The sequence below is a fragment of the Ahaetulla prasina genome, chromosome 3 (genome assembly GCF_028640845.1).
Source record: "Ahaetulla prasina isolate Xishuangbanna chromosome 3, ASM2864084v1, whole genome shotgun sequence".
NCBI classification, from domain to species: domain Eukaryota; kingdom Metazoa; phylum Chordata; class Lepidosauria; order Squamata; family Colubridae; genus Ahaetulla; species Ahaetulla prasina.
The window spans coordinates 171,100,024-171,123,783 of NC_080541.1; the positions used below are offsets into that span (position 1 = coordinate 171,100,024).

The window sequence follows — 23,760 nt, forward strand, 5'->3', positions numbered from 1 at the left end:
ACCTCTAAAGCAGCCAGCTGTTGCTATCCACTTGCAGCTGTAATTTTGATTGAACAGAATATGGATGCCTAAACACAGAGACAGACTCTAATTATGTGGAAAAGAAGTTTAATGCATGGCTATACTTAAAAGTATGACTACTGTATGCTTATAACATGTCACAATGTCTGTTGCCAGTCTAGAATATATATTAGAGAATTATACATTCTGGGAAGGTTTTTTTCACTAAGATTTTTTGTACTAAGCATTGTGCAGTTATTGTCAAAATATATAAAAAATATTTTCCCTCTAAAAATACACAAAGGGGCATAGCCGTGAATTCCAACTTTTCCATTGCTTCTTGAGGGGCTTGTGAATCGTAAGGCTAGCAATGTTGCCACAATATTTCCTTCTTATGCTTGTGAACTCTGCTTAATCACTGTTTAAAAGCTTTGATTGTTTCAGTGTAACATTCTAAGTTGACAATGATATCAGATAAAGTAAATCCGTATCAATAACAACATCAATGTCACAAGAAACTGTAGCCATGAGTTTTCCTATCAAATCCTAGGTTTGATTTTTTTCCCCCTGCAGGTGAAGCTTTGTGATGATATGTCACGGATGGATGCTTTGTTTCTTGGTCATAAAGAAATTCCTTAGCTTCCTCCTTATAGCCTGATGAGGGATGCTAGCAAATTTAAACCCTTGAAGGTTTCCTCTCTTCTGTCAGCATGTAGAGAATGCATCTTGCACATATTTGCAGATTTTTTTTTATTTGCATTTATATCCCGCCCTTCTCCGAAGACTCAGGGCGGCTTACACTATGTTAGCAATAGTCTTCATCCTATTTGTATATTTATATACAAAGTCAACTTATTGCCCCCAACAATCTGGGTCCTCATTTTACCTACCTTATAAAGGATGGAAGGCTGAGTCAACCTTGGGGCTGGTGGGACTAGAACCTGCAGTAATTGCAAGCAGCTGCTGTTAATAACAGACTGCATTAGCAGTCTGAGCCACAGGTCAGTGGCTCAGTGACCTATTAATTTTGTGTTATATTTATATTAATTTATATTTATATTAAATTTATATTAATAATTAATACATTTTAATGAGAGATTTTACATTATTCAAAAATAAAGAAGGAAAAATATAAAAGGAAAGTATAAAAAGATAAAAGAAAAATGCTAAAAAACAAGATAGGTAAGAAATTAAATGGAAAAGGAAAAGAAATCTAAGGAAACAAATTTCAATCTTCTTTACAGCTGTTATACACAAGCTTTTAGCATTTTTTTCTCCTTTAGAATTACAATACATATTTATCTTCTTCCCTAATCAACCCTTTTAACCGGCAACTCCAGAAATCACCTCTTCATTTTTGATCATTTTCAACAAAAAGTCCATAAAGGTTTTCCAAGCTTTTATAAAAGTACTTACTGTTTTGTCAAACAAATATATTTTGCTATTTCTGCAAAAAAAATATTTTATTTTATTTATTTTATTTTGTCACAACAGTATATACAATCATCAACATAAACAATAACCCATCATGAGAGAAAAAGTATATATAAGTAAAAGTATAAGTAAAAGTATGCATATAATACTATAATGAAGGGAGCAATAGGACAGGAATGGTAGGCACTTTTGTGCTCTTATGCACACCCCTTATAGTCCTCTTAGGAATGGGGTGAGGTCAATAGTAGTTTTTGGTTGAAGATTTTGGGGTTTTGAGTAGAGACTATAGAGTCAGGTAGTGAGTTTCAAGCGTTAACAACTCTGTTACAAAAGGTATATTTTCTGCAATCAAGTTTGAAGCGGTTGACATTAAGTTTGAATCTATTGTTTGCTCTTGTATTGTTGCGATTGAAGCTGAAGAAGTCTTTTACAGGAAGGATATTACAATAGATGATTCTGTGTGTTAAACACAAATTATGTCGGAGTTGGCGGAGTTCTGTCACCTTCAAAATTCTGTCACCTTCAAAGTTCACTACTTTTGGGATTTTCCATCTTTCTACATATTATAGCATCACTGCTATATATGAAACCAAATGGGTTTCTGTGGAACCTTTCTAATTGGGTGTCCATAAGTCCTAATACAAAAAGCCCTGGTTTCATATGGATATTAATGTTTAAAATTTGTTGTATTTGTACTTCTTCTTTTTTTTTTTGCTTTTTCACATGTTCACCATGCATGATAACGGTTCTTACACTGATGCCAATAGAAGTATTTTTGGGGCATGAAAAAGCCACCTGTAAAATAGATATATTACTTTTCATTTGACTGTTGTCTATGTCTTCCAGCAAATCTGATTGATTGATTGATAGAAACTGAAAAGGTAATGGTTTAAAATAGCCATTGTTCTTCATCTTATTCTTTTGGCATCTTTGATACTATTTTTTTTCCTCTTATAATGTAATCCCATATTGATTTAGAAGTAAATTTATAGGATTGTTCTCTCAAAGCAGATTTAATAGGAAGTTTACATCAGTGGCACCCAATTGGGCACCCGGGACCAGTTCCAGGGGGAGTGGTTTTTCCGCAGACCAGAGGGGGTTTGGTTTTGTGTTCTGCCTGCATCCCATGGATGGGGCTTTGCTTGTTTGCGGTGCCTGGTTTCTGGCATGCCACAGCCTGGTGCCAGTCGGGGACCCCCAGTTTAGGTAACAGAGAAATCTGTGCATTTTACTTTTCTATTGCTTTATTAAATACGTTTTGTAGCTATGCAATGCTTTAGCAACTTGTACATAATAAGGCACAGGTGCTCCTGTAACATATCAGCTAAGAGTCCCTACAATTCCCTCCACAATTGATAAAACATTTTCCTTCGTTAATAATAAATGAGCCATTAATATTTGTAAATAGACAGGAGACTACTACATGCTGAAAGTATTTAAACTCAAAAATGATAATGTATTCCATGGAAAAGCATTAGACCTTAAATATAGTCAGTATTTTTAAACTAAAAAAATTCAACATAAGGACTTTATAAGCTTTAATTAGAAAGTTTGTTGAGAAATGTGAAATGTTTTTGTATAGTCAGTGGAGTATAAGCTGTGACAGTTAGCATTTCTCGTGAATAAGAGCACTCAATCAGATGGTACACATAGTGGCAATAGTCTCTTAGGATTACAGACAGGAGTTTTATAGATCTATATCTGAAAACCCCAAAGACTGAACTATTTAATTTCTGTATATAATGCCTGTGCTTCTCAACTGAATTACAGTTCTCCTCCATGCTTATGCAACATAAATTATACAAAATTTTGGTCACAGAAAGTACAAGTAGTCCTCGACTTACAACAGTTCATTTAGTGACCATACAATGGCACTGAAAGTTGTGATTTATGACCATTTTTCACAGTTACAACTTTTGTAGCATCTCCATGATCATTTGATCAAAACTCAGATGCTTAGCAACTGGTTCATACTTATGACCATTGCTGTGTCCCAAGGTCATGTGATCACATTTTGCAACCTTTTGACAAGCAAAATCAATGGGAAAGCCTGATTCACTTAACAACCGAGTTACTAACTTTATCAACTGCAGAGATTCTTTAACAACTCTGGCAAGAAAGGTTGTAAAATGGGGCAAAACTCACTGACCAAATATCTCACTTAACAACATCAATTTTGGGCTCAATTGTGGTCGTAAATCGAGCATTACCTGAATATGACAACCAGATGGTCATCAAAACCTCATCCGATCTTAGAAAATACATAGGCATCTTCAGCATTTTTAATTTGATACCTGATAATATGAAGTACTTCTTTCTTCGGAATTTGCAGAGCTCAGACAGTCTATGTTTTGTTTAAACCTTTGCATGATTTATTATGGCGGGTTATTACTTTAGCCCATTTTGGAGTATTTTTCTCATCATTAACAAAAAATTGTATTCTGAGAAAGATAGGAGTGATGTTGTATTGCTATTATTAATTGAAGAAGAAATATAGAATGTCGAGTTAACCAATTAGACTTGGTATGCACCTGCAGCTCCATTTCATAATCAAATGAAGCTTAAATAGGTATGTTATGTGTAACATATGCAGATATGTATAGAAACAAGAACACCTGGCTCACCGCCAGACTGGTTTTGATACTGCAAAAATATCTTTGAAAAGTGCTGCTGATTGTGGTAATTGTTGTCAGCTTACAGAGGCATAATACCAAATATTATTTTGCTAAGAAGCTGAATTCAGATAAAAGTATAATATAATTCTAGGTGAGAGTCATTTATTTGCCTTGTTTTTTGTCACTTTTACATTTTTGGGTTTAACAAATGTGTACTTAGGTAAGTTTTGGTAAATTATGAGAAGTGCTTATATAAAGAGTGGTTGGAAGTCATTTCTTTACCACGTTCTCATACTTTCTCTCTTTCCTGAGACATAACGTTTTTAAAAGCCTATAAATAGCATCTTTTTTCATCTACTCTTAACATTTAATAGAGAAAATAAGAACTACTTCAATATGGGAATCTCACATATACCCAGACATTTCCCATTTCACCTGCCATCCTCAAACTCAAATCTGAATCATGTCACATGAGAAAAAATAGATTTTTGATAACTTTTTTCCCCATGCTGGATTCTCAAATTGTGCATAAAAATTGCTGAACCTTCCTGAGATGCAGTTGAATATGGAGTTCTTGGTCCCTCAAGAGAGATATTACTGGACTAATTTTTTAGGATGCAAGGACCTACCTTAAAATAATGCTCTTCCTAGCCCAATTTTAAAGATCAAAGGCAATAAAATATGTGCCATTCATTAATGAGGTGAGCAAATAGTCACTGGGGGAAAAATAAACTTTTCACAGAAAAGATTATTCATAAATATTCAGATTCTTTGAATTGAATATTCTTAGAACTGTTGATAAACTGGATTCTATAAAGTCCTTAATTTCAAGAGCAATTTCCAGGAACGATGTTTGTTTAACTGGTTTGAAGCAGCATTTTATAAATTGCTCCATTTAAGGCAATTATTATGAGAGAGAGCAGGATTTGGGATCTTCTACTGTTGAGTGGAGTTTCACACTGAGCACAAGTGACCTCCGCTTAAGTGTCCTCTGCCCACGCAAGTAGAGCTTTGCAAGGACCTACTGCTTGTGCAAGTGGAACTTCGCACACATGGGCATCACTCACATGGCCCAGTTTCGAACAGGCCGTGGCCTGGTAGTGGGCCATGACCTGGGGGTGGGGACCCCTGATTTACAATACACATAAAGTTACAGTTTGAATAAAGTGCAAAATAAAAACACCTTATAAACGAGCAGCAGTCATTGAAAAACTAAAACAACATGAATGAAATAATCACAGGAATAGGGTACAGGTCGTTCCTTTGTTCCTATATTCCTTTGTAGGTCCAAGGAAATATTATAGCAAGGAAGACCAGACAGTTCAGCTTCATAAAAGAAAACATCATTCCTATACTGAAACTTGAAGTAGTTTTTAAAAAATTAATTGCAGTACTATGAGGAAGTGGTGTGAAAGCAAGGGGGGGCCCTGCTTTACTCAATCTGGATAGAAATCAAAAGGGTGCCTGCTGCAAAATTTAAGGGCTGAAGGGAGCATGAGTTTCTTGGGCTGACCATAGTTTACTGACCTAATGTAAATCCTTCAAGGAAGCATAAGATTATCAAAAGACAGGAACTGCCAACTAACAGAGAACATAGTATCTTGGTGGCCCTGGCTAAAATGGCTAGAGAGGCTGGCACTTTCATGATCTGGGTTACCACTAGAATGCAATGAAATGCTGGAGACTATCCACTTTGATGAGCCTCAAACAGCTTGGGTTGGAGAACGGCAATTTTGAAGGAAAGTTGGAGAACTTTAGCTTGTGGTGCATCAGCAGTGGGCTGGCGAATAAAGGCGTTTGTTCTTGCACTTGGGAAGCACCCATGGTGGCAAGGAGCAAGCAGAAACCCTAGAACAAAACTTCAGCAAAGCCAGTAGCAATCTTAAAAAAAAGATTAACAGTACATACATATGTATATGAATATAGATATACTGTATACCAGCAAACCTCTTTACCTGTTCAGCAAATGTTTGCTTACTGTATCACAATATTGTACGGCACTATTTCACTTCCAGAGATGAAGTGAGCAAGCTGCTTAGGTTTCTGGTTTGGGTATGTACTGAAGTTATTAAATTTTATACACTTCACTGGATGGTCTACATAGCAGATTTTAACTTCCACTGAGAATATTCCATAGTTTAATATTTTAGTGCCTCAGGTTTCTATGCTCCATTAATCCTGTGGCATAGTTTGATAAAGTTAATCACTTTTATGAAAGAATTTCAGGTGGCGCATAGCTTATCAAAGGGACTGCAGCATTTTGCTAACTGCACTATGAAAGTGATGAAATTGTCGCATTATACAGTTTTAAATACATACACTCTGCTTTACCTAGTTGATTGGATTTATCCAAATTATTAGTAGAAGATGAGGAACACTTGATTGAGATGGGACTATTTTCAGTCTCTACCAGCTGTCTTTTGTTAGTCATTTTACATTTAGCAGAATTAGAAACTTTCTCATAATTGTTTCTAAAACATGCATAATTGTATCCAAAGAATAAAGTCACTGGTGTGAAAATCCTGTCCTCCTATCCAATTTATTCAGGAAGTACATGAAGTTTAACTAGCCCCTTTGCTGTTACTGAAGGTGCATTTACAAATAAAAGCCAAATTAAAACAGCAGTCTTCCTCCCAAAGGTTTTTTTCTCTACAGTTTGGAATCAATCCAATTTTAGTATTGATTAAAAACATCATAATTGCTATCTTGCTTTTTTGGGGGATGTGAAACACTAGAGATATATAATAATTATATAATATGAAAATATTATATAAAATAGTATATTATATAAAAATATTACTCTGCTACTCTGAAATCTAGTTTGTTCAGAAAAAGAGTAAAATTCACACACACAAAATCCATAATTAGAAATAACATTCCTTTCTCCTCCGGATAATTGGTTAGATACCAATTAACCATTCCATAAATGGAAGTCCTATTTGAAAATCACTGAAAAATCACTAGAATCAACAGATGAATCAAGATATCAACTTAGCCAATTTTTACATATTCCGTTCAACTGCCTGCATTATCTTACCCAGTTTCTAAGTTTTGTTTAGCATTAGTTTAATGTGCATAGTTATATCTCTGATTTAGCAGTTGTTATTAGATAATATGAATTTTGCTCATTTTTTATTAATAAACTATTTCTCCAAATGATTACTTGCTCCAATGTGTTGGTAGTTCCTAATTTATTTCATGTATTCAGTAATTCCATAATTATGCATGTTTTGAATCAGAACATTAAGCTGTTTTTGTTGTAGTCTGTGGGGCTTCATTAGACAGAAAGGACTGGACCCATCAACCCGGTGTTTTCATTATGCGGTACATTCAAAACATGCTCCCATGAGTTTTCTTTAATATAACTTCTTTCTGGTGAAAAATGCACAAGAGGTTTAGTAGTAATATAAGTTCTATTTCTGTAGTTTTGCTCACCGTCCTCTTCTCCTTCATTTTCTTCTCCTTTCTGTGTCCCACTGGAATGGTTACTAGTGGAATACAAACAACAACTGTCAAATGCAGACTACAGCAGAATTTTCTAACAATCCTAGGCAGTTTGAAAGATACCTACATGGAACCATTGTTACCCTAAGTAATTGCTCACTTAACTATAAAATATTTTTCAATCCTTGGGCAGACAGTTTAGATACAATACAAAAAGTACTCTTAAGAAGAATGCTGGAAATGTTAAATGTATAGACCTGGAGAGGTTTTGTAAATGGTTGCCTTATTGTCTGCGTTTTAAGCTATGCACTATTCAATTATAAAGATTTAACATTTAGAAACCTATTTGAGTGTGTGTGTGTGTGTGTGTGTGATGTACAATATAGCTGAGATTATCTTCTTGTGTCTTTCAGAGGGTAATTTTCAATATTGTCAACTTCAGTAAAACGAAGAGCCTCTATCGAGATGGAATGGCTCCAATGGTAAAATCTACAAGCCGGCCTAAATGGTAAGTTAACACTCAGTGAATATTGTCTTCACAGAGCAAGCTTCAGCTATGATATTTTCCTTTTTTCTTTGTGGGGTTCATTAAGCACTGGTCATCTTTATTCTCTTTATATATGCTTCACTGTTTTCTTTCTAAAGCAGCATTTGTTCTGATAGCGTGGCCTGACCTTGCGAATGAGTCACTGTTAGTATTTGGCTCTAGCAAGGATGAGTGATCTCCCTGTCACATTTTCATAGCATTTCACTGGATAGTCAGCTCAATTGAATGCTAAAGGATGGATCACTATAATGTTAACCATTTTTTTTATTAAGGTTATATGGGGCAATTCAAATGATATATAGAACTGTGGGGTAGACATAAGTTCTTTTACACATGGCAAAACAAAGCAAGACAAGTAGATCAAAACAAATTCTTAAAGCAGTTTGTTTGTATTGAGAATGAGAACCAAAAGCTATATTACCTGGGCTATTTGGATACAGTTAGCAATTTTGTTTTGTTTTACTTTCCTATGAAAAAACGTTTGTGATTTGTTGTATCAATCTGCTGTTACAGCTGCAGATATGTGAAATATTATTGTCGTCTGTTTACTCAGATCTTGTGTGAGGCAATTTCAAGCCCAATTATGTATAGATAATATTAAGCAAATGTATGTCACCTTCTGACCTCCCTGTTCTTATAGCATGTCTTAATATTTCCCAATTAACTTTACCGCTTTTTATGTGGTTTCATATTGAAATATAATTCTATATAAACCGTGTGGAAAAGACCCTGAAACTAGGAAATGAAAACTCAGCCTTTTCCAGTATATTTAAAAGTGACATTCTTACATCTTTTGTTCAATATCATATTGGCAAGTTCTTCATATGTATACCAGAATATATTTTCGAAAACAATAAATCAATGAGGCAGAAATTCTGTACCAATGATAGGCCCTTTTCATTTTATTTTCTTCATATTTATCCAGTATGTATAAATAAAAGCAGTAGAAACACACTCTTGTTCATACTAATTATTATTACATGAAATAACAGATGATTTAAAATATTGCAAATGAAAATAAAATCAACAGTAAGGAAAATAGAATAAAAATATAAAACTAAATACATAGAAATAGTTTTTGGCTATTGGGCTTTATGGGATGGAATATATATTATTGACACCTCATACATTTTTTTAATCTTTGTATCAGAAATAATAATGTTCTTAGTTGCGAAGTCGTGTCCAACTCATCACAACCCCATGGACAGCTTTCCTCCAGGCCTTCCTCTCCTCTACCATCCCCCTGAGACCATTTAAGCTCACACTGATTGCTTCAGTAACTCCATCCAGCCACCTCATTCTCTTCTGTCCCTTTCTTCTTTTGCCCTCAATCGTTCCTAGTATTAGGCTCTTCTCCAGTGAGTCCTTCCTTCTCATTAGGTGGCCAAAGTATTTCAGTTTCATCTTCAGAATCTGGCCTTCTAAAGAGCAGTCAGGGTTGATCTCCTTTCGGACCGATTGGTTTGATTGCCTTGCAGTCCAAGGGACTGGCAGGAGTCTTCTCCAGCACCATAGTTCATAGGCCTCAATTCTTTGATGCTCAGTCTTCCTTATGGTCCAACTTTCACAACTGGGAAAACCATAGCATTGGTCATGCTCCATTAAATTTTAAGAAAACATCTAATTTCCATAGTAACCCTTATCACTATTGTATTTGTATATTATACTGTATCTCACTTTTTCACTTTAAAGCTTAGAACAACTTATAGGTGTTTATCCTGCCTAGCAATGTCCTGTTTAGATATGATAGATAATTCGATTTATTTAGCTTCTGCAGTTGTATCCAAAAATAGGTTTTTCTTTCAGGACATTGATACACATCTCTGAAGAAGAAATCATTCTGTAATAGAAACTAAGCAGTCATAGTTAATGAGCACTTTCTTTCATTTACTGCATAGAAAAAATTACAGATGAACAGTGTTTTTGTCATTAAAAGTATTGTATCTACACATTGACTTTCTCATGAAAACATTTCCAAACCATTATTCATCCTTATCTTATGACAAGTCTGTATTATTTACATATTATTTAAATACTTGTACTTATAAAAGTAAAAATACTCTGCATATTTTTTCGAATATAGCCAAAATACTCTGCTTTTCTAAAAATGAAAGATAATTTTGGAAAGATTTCAAACACAGTGTATCACAGTGTTAAAGAAGGGTAACATTGAGTTTATTTCTCACTCTCTCTTCTTTTTCTGGGCTAAGCTGATGTTCATGCAACCAAATTTGCACTCACTATAAATTGATATTTAAATGCATTGAGATCAGAGTGTTTTGCTTTTTCCTAATCTTACATATCTTTATCTAACACCTCTGTATAGCAGGATTGGACCCTTAAATGGGACCCAATTAGGTGCCCGAGAGAGGTGGTTTTAAGTTCTCTACCCTTAGTTAGATTCAGATCATGATCATTATAAAAGATACCGGAGCATAACAGAGGTACCAAGTGTTCCTTTACATGCCAGTCATTAATTCTATTCAAAATTCAATTACATTCATTGGCATGCATTGATTAATTTTGGAAAGATTTCAAACACAGTTTATCACAATGTTAAAGAAGGGTAATATTGAGTTTATTTCTCACCTTCTCTTCTTTTTCTGGGCTAAGCTGATGTTCATGCAGCCAAATTTGCATTCCAATAAATATAGTAAAATACACAATATAATAATACAGTAAATTGAGTCGGACACCAGTGACTCCAGATTTGATTTCAAAAGGCTGTCCTGAACAGCTTTACAACTTTCTCGAAGGCCATGAGATTGGAGACCATTCTAATCTTAAAGAGTAAAGTATTTCCCAATAGGGAAGTCTTATACAGAATGTCCACCATTGGCTCTCCTTGTGTTGCAACTCCTCAAGGTAAGGACCTTGAGCAGGCATTTTTGGCAGCATTTATCTGGAAAAGTCAGTCTTTTAAGTACTGTGTCCTTAAGCCGTTGGGTATCTAACCAATCAGTATCTTGAATTGCATTTGGAAATGTACTGGTAACCAATCCGTTTCTGGTGTAATAGGTGTAACATGGCATTATTGATACTGATCAATAAGAATGTATTCTCATCACCGAACCCAGTCCTCCCTATCACCAGATTTCCACTTCTCTCTTGATGAAAATAGCTTGCTTATCCTAGGAAGAAGAGTTTTCTAGTAGAAAATTTATTATATGCCAGTCTTGAACATGGAAAAGGTTGGGGCTACATTTGCAATTGCAACAAGATTTCTGAATTATGGAAACCCACACCTTAATCATTAGTTTTTTTGTATAGCACAGACCACAGTAGACTACTGATATGCTTGCAGACATCTGCATTGCCATCACCATGATTCTATAAGGTTTTGAAAATTTTAAAAAGTGAAGTAAAAATGACATGTTCAGTAGGAAATGTGTTTTCTAAAGTCAGCAAATATTATCCCTAGGTGTAGAATTACTATAACTTTATATTCAGCAAGTGCTTGTCTCAATAGAGACATTAGCCTTCACATGCTTGTCTTTCATAAGCAACAACTGGCTACTCATCATTTAAGTTATCCCAACAAAGATCATATGGAAAACTCTAATTAGCACATATAGAATAGTAGTTTTTCCTTATGGAATAATCATTGTAATAAACAACTTAATAGCAGTAGTTAGACATTTTACAATTTTAGATACAAAAAAGGAGCAGGGAACTTTAGATAACTGCCTGTGATAGTGACTTACTTCAGAAATGGGTATTCCTTTCTGTGCATTATGATGTGATTCACTATTGTTATCAGGACAAGCATCAGTAACCATAATATTCCGATCTCACAAGATCCAAGCCAGGTTTTAGTTTGTTCCAGGGCAGTTCTGTTTGGATCAAAAATAGGTCCAGAAACTAAAACAATAGAATCATGTAACAGAAGCTCTGTGGTTCAGTAAACAGAGTTTAAGAGCTGAAGGGGGTTCTTGGATGAGAAGTGAAACTCTTCAAAGAAAAACAAGAAAGTCCAGTTGCCTCTTGAAAAAGCACCATTGGGACAACCATGATCTGGATGACTGAGAATCTCCATAAACATTTAAACATAGTTTGGTTTATATATTAGTCAATTGTCCTATTATCATTGCTGAAATGATGTGATAGCTGGGTGTATGTTGGGCCACCAATGACCTCTATGAATAGTAGAGATTGCTGCCCAAAGCAGATTATTAAAATTCTACTGAATTTATGACTGGTCATTGCTTAACCATCTGCAAAGTTAACCAGAGCTGCCAGTATAGATGAAATTATGTGAACATTGTGCTTTACTTATTTCCCCAATTTTACACTAGTCCCCTTTCCAAAGGAGAATCTAGTCATTGTTGCCTCAATATAAAATAGTACTATTGTGATCTCTCTTTTGCCATTCCATTCTAAAAAGAGGAAAATTGTAGAAGTGTCATTATTCCCTTAATGTGTGTAGGGAATGAGGCAGTGGGGAGTTGTTACCGGTTCTCTCCGGTTCTTGCAAATGGTAGTAAACATTTTGAGTAGTTCGAAGAACCGGTAAATGCCACCTCCGCCTGGCCCCGCCCCCAATCTATTGCTACCTCCCGACTCCCAGCTGATTGGCTAGAAGAAAACAAATCAGGATTCCCTTGACAAAGAAGAGGAAAAAACCAAGACGCTTTAAATTGAGAAGCCAAGAAGCCTCCCAACTGATCGGCTAGAATGAAAAAATCAGGGCTCGCTTCTCAGCCAGGAGATCACTTGGCAAAGAAGAAGGGGAAAAAAAAAATGCCATCGCTTTAAATTGACACAGCGGCTGGAAAGAGGTTTTTACTTGCAGAAGCAGTTTGTTTCTGGGTTAGCTGAACAACAAACTGGATAAGAGGAGGGATTCTTATATGGTTCTATGTTTTTGAAGTTTTGGGATTTATGCAACATGGGCTTTGTGTTTCTAAAAAGGTTTGGGTGATTTCCATTGTGAAATATCCTGTCTTGAATGAGTTTTCTGCCTGCTTGTAAATGGAGCCGAACTTCCGGCTTCCACTTTCCATTATCTCTAAGCACTGGTAGCTGTTTTCTGCTTACAAAGTTTCCTTTATGCAGCTGGCAGGAATGTGGAATTCCAGGCAGGTTCCTTGTTAGCAACTTGATTTTTCCTTGCTTATGTGGGAGCTTTTTCTTATGAGTAATATTTTATTTGGGAAATGAAGAGGGGGGAGTTTGATTCCTTCCCAGAACAGATTAGTGGGGTGGGGAGGTAATGGGGATTTTGAAGTAACCTTCCCCTGGAGTGGGGAGGGAATGGGGATTTGAGGCTTGCTGTCAAACATCAGCCATAATACTAATGACTGTTTTGAACAATATGCAGGTTATAGTACACAAATGGCTATTTTATATTTGAAGTTATGACTGAAACCTATATTGGTTCACGCGGTCAGGAAGTTTCTCCTTAGTTTTAGGTTTCTTCTCTCTTTGTTCAGTTTCCATCCATTGCTTCTTGTTTTGCCTTCTGGTGCTTTGGAAAATACATTGCCCCCCCCTTCTTTCTGGCAGCCCCTTAAAAGCCTGTTGCCTATCACACTCTTGGGCAAACCCATGTGAACCATTTCCTCCTTTCAGTGGTCCATGAAAGTGCATCTATAGCAGGGGTCTCCAACCTTGGCCACTTTAAGACTTGTGGAATCAAATCTGGCTGAGGAATTCTGGGAGTTGAAGTCCACAAGTCTTAAAGTGGCCAAGGTTGGAGACCCCTGATCTATATAGTATGTAGATAATAAAGTTAAAAAAAGGTGAACAACATTTTTGCAGAACTATAGATACATTGAGGCTGGCTGTGACAAGGAATGGCTGGGAGGGGAGGGGCCAGGTGAGGATCCCTTGACATGAGTGACATTGAGTTGGCCACGCCTACCCAGTCACATGACCATCAAGCCACATCCACTGTCACATGACCATCAAGTCACACACACAAAATAAGCCACGCCCACAAAACCGGTAGTAAAAAAAATTAGAACCCATCCCTGGAATGAGGGATGTATTATTCATTTCTTATCCAGGACCCCCAAGTCTAATTCTTTGATCTTTTAGGAATTGAGGGTCTGGATAAGAAATTTGCACTGCCTCATATAGATGTATCTCTGTATCCATATGTGTGTGTATCTGCAATTATATTTTTATTTTATATTAGCAGGGTAGCCATGGTAAAATTGTTGCTAGCATTTCTTGTTTTTATTTCACTTGGCAGAATGCCTGTTAAAGAACTATTTGTCTTTCTAGTCAAGTTCTACTCTGACATCTATTGCCTATATTGCAATATTCTTGTAGTATTTTTTTCCCCCTATATAGTAGTATCTTGGGTGGTGGAGAGTTTCCTGTGGAGTAACTTAGATGCTAATTTCTATAGATGTCGCTAAACTTGTTTTTTCTTCACATCAGGTGGGTTATTGTTTGCGTTTTAGTTGATAGATTTATAGAAAAGCAATATGGGTATAAAGACTGGTATTTTTTCATGTTTTATTGATCAGGAGAGGGCAAAGCTGTTTAGGTAGCATTTGAATTTTGATTAGCTGCTGATTTCAGAGTTTCTTTTGTATATATATACATTTGCAAGTTGTTAGCATGTATATCTTCGGCCTTTGCTCTGAAGAAAATATTATTTGAGATTAGCAGAGATTAACAGTCATTATATATGGAAAATAATATGAAAGCCAAAAATATGCACAGATGACACACAGTCCCCCACAAAACCACTTATTGACTCAGGGGAAATAAATCTCCTATATATGCCTGGGGCTTTATAACTCTCAATATCACTATGGAAGTATGTGGTTGAGAAAGGAAAAATGCAAGAATGAATTAACCATGCAGCATAGGCCTGGTTACTTGGGGAACTGCCTATCTCCCATAGTATCTGGCAGGGTTGGTGTGCACCAGGTTTCCTCAATTAATCAAAGTCATCCCTTGGGACCTGGAAGTGCTTCTTCTCTTTAGCAGTGATTACTTTCTGGAATGAGGTTCTCCTTGAAATCTGAATGGGCCGGTTCGGGTGAATCGGTAGCATTGGCGGCAGGAAGCTTCACTCACCTGCCCAGACATCATCAAATATGCTCTGCCCATGCGGAGAAGTGGCACGCACGTGAACCGGTAACAAAGGTAAGTGAAACCCACCCCTGGCTGTAAAACACTGTAAAGCGGTATATAAGTGCTATTGCTATTGATGAAGAAGAGTGAGACTCCTTGCTTCATTTCCAACCAGAGATGCATGAAGTGAGCTCTGGAACATATAATGGATTTGGTGTTCATTGAAATAAAGATGAATGCCATCTTCCAGGTTTTGGGACAGAGTGATGGTTGAGCTCCATTTCATTTTCATTTTTATTTTAAATGTAAACCGTCGGAGTAATCTGGAGTTTTGGCAGCTTCTAAATTGTGATTAAATAAATATAGACCAAACTTTTGTAGGGTTATTATGCTGGATAGGATGGAAAAAGAATGAAGGATTGGTAATTGTGTCTTTTTGCCCTATTGAAGTAGTAAAATATCAAGGACAGGTAGATAGGCCAGGAAAAGGGAGCATTATTATGTGAGGTAGAAAGAGATTTAAAAGCTGTTTATACATTTATAGTTGGTATTAAATTAAATTAAATTCTGGAACTGAATTATTAAATTACAATTATAGTATAGACTTTAATATTGTAAAACTTAGATATGTGAATAATTAACATTTAGTAATATTGGGAATTTTTCTCTAGTAAATAAGAAAAATCATAAAAGTATTTTTGCCAGATATTGAGATGACTCGGATATCTTTTGGCAAAAGTTACATCCTCTAACAGTTATTTAAAAGATAGTAAGATCTTTTTGGAACCTTTAATATATTTATTCCAAACTGTCTTCCAGTTATACCACAGGGATATGTGGAGGTGGAGATGGCACCCTGTTCTACATGATGGCAATGGATGACATAGTCAAGGTTTTTGGCAATTTCTCCCAGAGAAATGGGCAGATGGTAAAGAAGAAAGCAAAGAGAGTAGGCACTGTATGAAGCATGAAAACAAGGGAGAACTGAATTCTAAAAAAAGAGCCAAATGTTATTTTTCTTCAGAAGTAATTGCAATATATATGCTTTGTAGCATTAATATTCGTTGAATACTTCAAATTTTCTTAAAGAAAAAAATAATAATTTTCAAAAATATTAGGCATCAATAAAAATTGTAGTTTCTGGAGCTTAGTTTTGTTGTTGTTTTTTAAGACAATTTTGCCAGCTTAAAAGCACAGTATTTCAGCTGATTTTAGAATGGTAGTGATATAATAATGCTTTGAAATATTTAAGATAGGAATACAGATACCACCAATATATTTGGAAAGGTCATCAATCCAGCATTATTGAGCAGATATAGATCTAACATCAGATTTGGATCTGGCCTCTGATCTCATTCAAATATTATGTGTTAATAGGTATCTCCAAAAGGATACTTCCGTATAAGGGAATGCCACAATTTTTGGTGGTCCAAATTGTAGATATCGGTTTAGAAATTTGTAGGAGTTGAATTATTGTCAGAGAGAAGTATATAGAATTGGAATTGCTCAGGAGATGTAGTTGAACATTTATCAACATTCTGACTGTTCTGCATTTAAATTATTCTGGTAACAACTAGAGGCAAGAAGGTTAGGATTAGGGTCCTAAATATAGGATTGCAATCAGAGTATTGCACACAAACACACACACACTCACAGACAAACTCACACACCTTAGCTAATTGGGCCTGAAATACTTGCTGGTGTGTGTGTATGTGTGTGTATCTGTATCTTATATATACACATACAATATATGACCTGCGCATGGATTAGAGAACAAATGAAAGTATACAATATCATCAAGAGAGTAAAAGAATTGAAATGGAAATGGGCTGGTCACATAGCAAGAAGAACTGATGGCAGGTGGACCAAGGTAGGCATAGAATGGATCCCACTTGATAAAAAGCATCCACAAAAGATACCTAAAACAAAATGGATTGACAACATTAGCAAATATTGGGGTTTCAATTGGGAAAAGAAAACTCAAGACCATATAGGTTGGAAACATGCGGAAGAGGCCTTCATCCTGCAGTGGATAGACAATGTGATGATGATCTAATATTATGGTGATATTTGTTTGTTTATTTATTTACTATATGAATATAGTAAACTGTCAGTTAGGTATAATTAGGCCACAGCAATGCACACTTCAAAGCAGCATTGTATCTGAATTAAGTTACAAATTTATTTATTTATTTATTTATTTATTTATTTATTTATTTATTTATTTATTTAATCAAATTTTTATACCGCCCTTCTCCCGAAGGACTCAGGGCGGTTCACAGCCAACTAAAACCACAATAATAAATATAATAAAACAATAATTAAAAAACCTATCAAATATGGCCAATTCAAAATATATATAAAACAATAAAACCCAGTTAAAGTTTAAAACCGCAATAATAACGTATAAAATTCTAAAATCCTATACCAGTCCTGCTCGAAGAAATAGGTACGTCTTCAGCTCGCGGCGAAAGGTCCGAAGGTCGTGAAGTTGACGAAGTCCCAGGGGAAGTTCGTTCCAGAGGGTAGGAGCCCCCACAGAGAAGGACCTTCCCCTGGGGGTCGCCAGCCGGCATTGCTTGGCCGATGGCACCCTGAGGAGTCCCTCTCTGTGAGAGCGCACGGGTCGGTGGGAGGCAAACGGAAGCAGCAGGCGGTCCCGTAAATAACCCGGTCCTAAGCCATGGAGTGCTTTAAAGGTGGTAACCAATACCTTGAAGTACACCCGATAGACCACAGGCAGCCAGTGCAGCTTGCGCAGGAGTGGTGTTACATGGGAGCCACGAGCGGCCCCCTCTATCACCCGCGCAGCTGCATTCTGGACTAACTGGAGTCTCTGGGTGCTCTTCAAGGGGAGCCCCATGTAGAGAGCATTGCAGTAGTCCAAGCGAGATGTAACAAGAGCATGAGTGACCGTGCATAAGGCATCCCAGTCAAGAAAGGGGCGCAACTGGCGAATCAGGCGAACCTGATGAAAAGCCCTCCTGGAGACGGTCATCAAATGGTCTTCAAAAGACAACCGTCCATCGAGGAGGACGCCTAAGTTGCGCACCCTCTCCATCGGGGCCGATGACTCACCCCCAACAGTCAGCCGCAGCTGCAGCTGACTGTACCAGGGTGCCAGCATCCACAGCCACTCTGTCTTGGAGCGGTTGAGCCTGAGCCTGTTTCTCCCCATCCAGACCTGTACGGCTTCCAAACACTGAGACAGCACTTCGACAGCTTTATTGGGGTGGCCTGGGGTGGAAAAGTACAGCTGCGTATCATCAGCGTACAGTTGGTAACTTACCCCAAAACCACTGATGATCTCACCCAGCAGCTTCATATAGATGTTGAACAGGAGAGGCGAGAGAATCGACCCCTGCGGCACCCCACACGTGAGGCGCCTCACGGTCGATCTCTGCCCCCCTGCCAACACCGTCTGCGACCGGTCAGAGAGATAGGAGGAGAACCACTGATAAACGGTGCCTCCCACTCCCAAACTCCCCAACCGGTGCAGCAGGATACCATGGTTGATGGTATCAAAAGCCGCTGAGAGGTCTAACAGGACCAGGGCAGAGGAATAACCCCTGTCCCGAGCCCTCCAGAGATCATCAACTAACGCGACCAAAGCTATCTCCGTGCTATATCCAGGTCGGAAACCGGACTGGAACGGGTCTAGATAGACAGTTTCATCCAGGTACTGGGATAACTGACGTGCCACCACACAAAATAATAAATTTTGGCAAGCATTTATATTATTACGTTTTAGTATAATACTATCAGCAGAGCTGGAGGAAAAACAATCCACAAAATTCCCTACGTGGAAAGGCTTTGCCCTTCTAAAGATGGTAATATTGAAATATGAACTCATGTTCTGTTATATAGTAATTTCTATCGAGATGTACAGAAACAGCTTATTAATGCCTCTTCTAACTCAATTTCCAAGATAGACTGAAAAATTTTATGTTCAATTTTCACTAGCAGATAAGAACTCAAGGTAACGCTTGCCATTTCAAATTTTGTTTTCACAGCTTGTAAAACTTGTTTATTGCTAATAGCAAAATAATGCAAGGATACTTGTATATTTTTATCTTGCATGCCTTAATTTATTCTGTATGTTCTACTTTTCTATTTCTACTAGGTTCTATTTTAGTTTTATTTAATCTGGATTACAACCTGTAGTAAAGAAGTGATAGATTTTATTTAAATTAGTGGATATGATTTGGAAATGATTTTGTGTCTGTATAAAAGCACCTAACAAGGATTTCTAACTTGCAGGTAATGATAAGAATAATCTAGAACAGGGATGTCAAACTCGCATTGCTACGTGACGTATCATGACTTCCCCCCCCTTTGCTAAACTGGGTGTGGGTGTGGCCAGCATGTAACGCATCTGGCCCACAGGCCGCAGGTTTGACACCCTTGATCTATGAGTTTTGTGGAAGACACACTACCTATTTCTGATGTCATAATCATTCAATGGTTGGTCAGGGAGCATACTTAATATTTTTGATAATATTCACTAATATCCAGTTTTTAAAAAAATAGTATATTAACGTTTTTATACACTTTAAAAAAATTGATGTCCATTGACACCATCTTGGAATGTAACGAGGGCTGTATTACAGATTCCTGGAATTTACTGTGAGCAAAGGAAAAAAAACAGAGTTATCTGGTTTAAACACAAAGGGAAGGGATTCCCCCCCATCCCCTCAAAATGAAACAAGTTTGGGGCCAAATATGGAAAGCTAACTTGACTTTGAATGGAAGACCATCTGTTGGGAATATAAAATCTAGTTATCAGTTATATTTTAAATGATACAATATATTGTATTATACAATACAACAATTCGAACTGGTATGGATTAGAAATAGTCTTTATGTCAGAACTGAAAATGCTTGGAAATTTATCAGCAAGATTTATTTAGGAAAAAGAAATCATGTGGATTTTTGTTCTTGGTATCCTTTTTTAATCCTGCATATTGTATCTGTGGGAAATATTCAGAAAGAGCCCCTGCAGAGAAAAACATCAGGTCAGAGAAGTTCAGGTGTGGTAGGCAGAGCACCCAGGGTGTTTTCTCAGCAGACTCTGTTGCTGGGAATAAAATCATTGCATTGTGAAATATTTCCAATTAAAGCTTTTAAAATGTGAATTTAAAACTTTATAGCAATAGTTGAATTTGAAGAATTGTTCCTGTAATCCCCAAGACTATTGGTTCTTGAAAATGCCTGCATAATTTCATTTTCTCAGCAACACCACAATTTATATAATTATTCAATGTGTGAGTAGGATTGGTTTTGAAATCTTGCAACATGGGACCTATTTTATGCAAATGCTACATATTAGTCATCTTAATATTTATAAGGAATTAAGTTTGTTTCAGGAATTGGAACTTTTATATATAAACACACGCCGTTTCTGTTGATCAGCTGAAGAATTATATGCATATCTGAAAGCTGATGCAGTACATGGGGAAATAATGACTGACTTCAAAAAATAAAACAAACCATATAACTCTAGAAAGAAAACTAGAGAAAATATTAGGCTAAAATGAGTGAGAAAAAGCATATTTGTTGAATTAAAAAATGCATAATTCCATGGATATAAAGAATTAGGACCAGTATTCGAACATAGTTGCTCTGTAGATAAAGGTAGTCCTCACTTTATGACTTGTCACTTAGCAGATGTGACAGACACCCCCCCCCCAAAAAAAAGTTATTTAGAACCTGGTTTTAAAGTTACAGCCATTGAAGTGCCCTGTGGTCATTTGTCCTTAAGAACAACCATAGGGATGCTGAAGCACCTGTCTTCCTCTCTCCCCCCTCCCTTTGCCCTGCCATATTCCCCCAGGAATTGGGCCTACTCCTTACCTGCCCCCCATCACACACTTTAAGGTTTCCAAATTTCATGTTGAGGAAGGAGGGCAGGCCAGTTGTCTCTGGGCTGCTTGGTTGCCTTCCAGAAACACCTTCCATTTTGAGCACTCCTGTAATTCCTTGTCATTGCACTGAAATGGAAGCTGCTTCTAGGAACTTAACGTAGCCTACACACTGCTGAGGAAAGCTCTGGAACTCCAGAGATCTTCAAAAAATAAGTGTGCGATGGGTGATGGGGAAGGGGAGGAGGGCTGGTAGGGGACAAAAGGCCTGTGGGGGCCCAGTATGAGTAGGAAAGCCCTGTAGGGATCTGGCGGAAGGGGAAAGAACTAGCAGGGAGGCAAGGGCTGTGGAGATCCTGAGGGCTGAAAAATTGAGCATGGGGTGGGTCTCAAGGAGTTGGGAAAGGCCATCAGATGCCCCGAGCAGGCAGGTCTCAGTATTAAGATGGAATATGAATTGGTGAATAGGAAATACGTGTGAATTAAATAAGTCTTCAGAAGGCTTGACATGTAGAAAATTGGCATGTTTGTTACTCTGAGCAGCTAGAGTGAAGCCAATCTGGCAAATGTCCCTACATCTCTGGATTTCCCCCCCTAAATATTTAAATCAATGTCATTGCTAGAATTCAATTCAGTTTACAAGAAAATGAAACAAGGGGAGAGATCAGTATCATTCTTAACCTGGTTGCTTTTGAGAAAGAAAGAAAAAAGATATTGTGAAATTCCTGACTAAAAAAATCACAATTTTTAATGAATTATTTTGCTTTTGATAACTATAAAAAAAACCAAGAAGGCAGGGAGACAGAATGGTTTGATGCTTAGGTGTTCTTTTATTACATAACCTTTCCTACCAACATCTCTGTCCCTAGTTTGTTCATAGACTCTAATTTTATAAACAAATTTAAGGTTTTGTAATATAGTGTTAGACCCAATTGGTTAAGGCAGTCACTTTCTCCAGCTGTAAGAAGTAGGCAGTGGCCAATGACTTCTGAAAAACCTTGCCAAGAAAACTGCAGAGACTTGTACAGTCTTCAAAAATTGGACATGATTGAATGGAAGAAAAAAACATGCTTAATATAATAGAATAAATATATTTACTTGAAGAAATAGAAAGAAAAGGAGAAAAATGGTATATTATTATTGAGTTAGAACCATTATATCTTAAGCAGTGATTTAACTCTTTAAATTCTAAAGAAACTGATAGCGTTTAAAAATTTCAGATGACTGATTCTATCACTTTGTGTTCTTTTAAAAAACAAACAGAATTAGAGCAGTTCTGTTCATGTGTATTCATAGATAAGGAATGGAGATGTTCACAGCCTCAGGAAATACTTTTAAGTAAATATTGTTAGCAATGGACAATTCTTTGCAGCTATTATTATTTTCTTTACCCTTTATATAAATAAAAAAATAACAATTGTTTTCTTTATCAATGCATAGTTAACATTTAAAACAGTGACATGATGCCAGTATCAAGGTGATGTGATTGACATATTACATTTTTTCCTGTAATCACTTGCTTATTTTACAAAGTATGAACTCAAATTTCTATTTACACTGTTTCTTATATCATTCCTTTGTCTGAAATAATATTTTACCTAATTCCCAAACATAAGAATGCATAGAGCCTTTGTTTCTGCTGTATATTTATTTTAGGGGGGGGGGAGATTGTATCTATGGTCCCTCATGTGTGGGATGCTTCAGGCTTGATCCTCTTTCTTGTCCTGTTCTACATGAAACCCCTGGTTCATCCGTTTGCTAGTTCAGGGTTTGGTATCATTAGTAGGCTAATTATATCCAGCTCTACATCTCAACCTGGCCCAGGTGAAGCTGTTCATGTATTGACCCAAATGTCTGGAGGCTATTAAACATTGTCATCTTGTGGGACCAAGGAAATATGTGATCTCTATTATGGTCTCCATCCTCTGGAACAGAAACAACAGTCAAGGACATCACCAACTTTTCTAGGGTTCTAGAAAGCTTGAAAACCTGGCTTTGATCCCAGGCTTGTGATTGATGTTTTATTATTTGTCTAGGGCTCCTGTTTTGTTTGTTTTTGATTTTTATAAGATTAGTTCAGTTTGTGCTGTCCATCTAATTTGATGTTTTTATCTGTTTTTATGTTACATTCTAGTTTTGCCCCAGTGTCCATTCGAGTTGGGCAGCTAATAAATTCAAATATAAATAAATATATAAAGTATATAGTTTTTCAACTCTTGGTATAGTTGTAGTTCATATTGTGTCAAATCTTAAAAAACTTTTAAGAATGCAATTAGATAATGCAATTCAAAAGGAAATGTTCATTATATAGATAACTGTATTTAGTGGGAAAAGTTTCTTTATAAATTTTTAAATTCTTCTTTCATTGAACTTAATTGGTTTAAATAATATCTTGCAAAATCTAAAGCAGTGTTTCAAATAGCAATAAAAAGGAGTCAGAATGCTTTTACATAAAAGAGATTTAGGTTTAAATTATTTCAAGGTCAGGGCATAATCTGCACATAATTTTTTTCCAGTTAAAATTTTATGCTAAGTTTTAACCAGAGAAAACTGATGTGAAGTTTCAGGAAACATTAGATTTGCTTGGCTATGTTCATATTAGGTGGCTGATCTAATCAACCAGGCTAAATATTAATCCCTCTGCTAATACACACAATTAAAGATGTCAAATGAGGGAACTGTTATGTTTGACTGCTTTTGATCTTGAAGCAAGAGAGTTGGAAGGCTATCACTTCCTACCATTTTTTTTTGCTAAAAATATTAAAATGTGGTGGACATATTGCTTCTGCCTACTGTGCACAGGATTAAGAGAGAGATAAAGAGTTTC

At 36.5% G+C, this 23,760-nt stretch overlaps 1 protein-coding gene across 1 annotated transcript in view; it reads left to right on the top strand.

Moving 5' to 3' along the window:
* AGBL4 (AGBL carboxypeptidase 4) overlaps positions 1-23,760 on the top strand; it is a 950,336-nt gene that overhangs the window by 165,320 nt on the left and 761,256 nt on the right. The window contains exon 4 of the mRNA XM_058175448.1: positions 7,907-8,001. Within this exon, the coding sequence (XP_058031431.1) occupies positions 7,907-8,001 (95 nt within the window). The remainder of the gene's footprint in view (positions 1-7,906; positions 8,002-23,760) is intronic.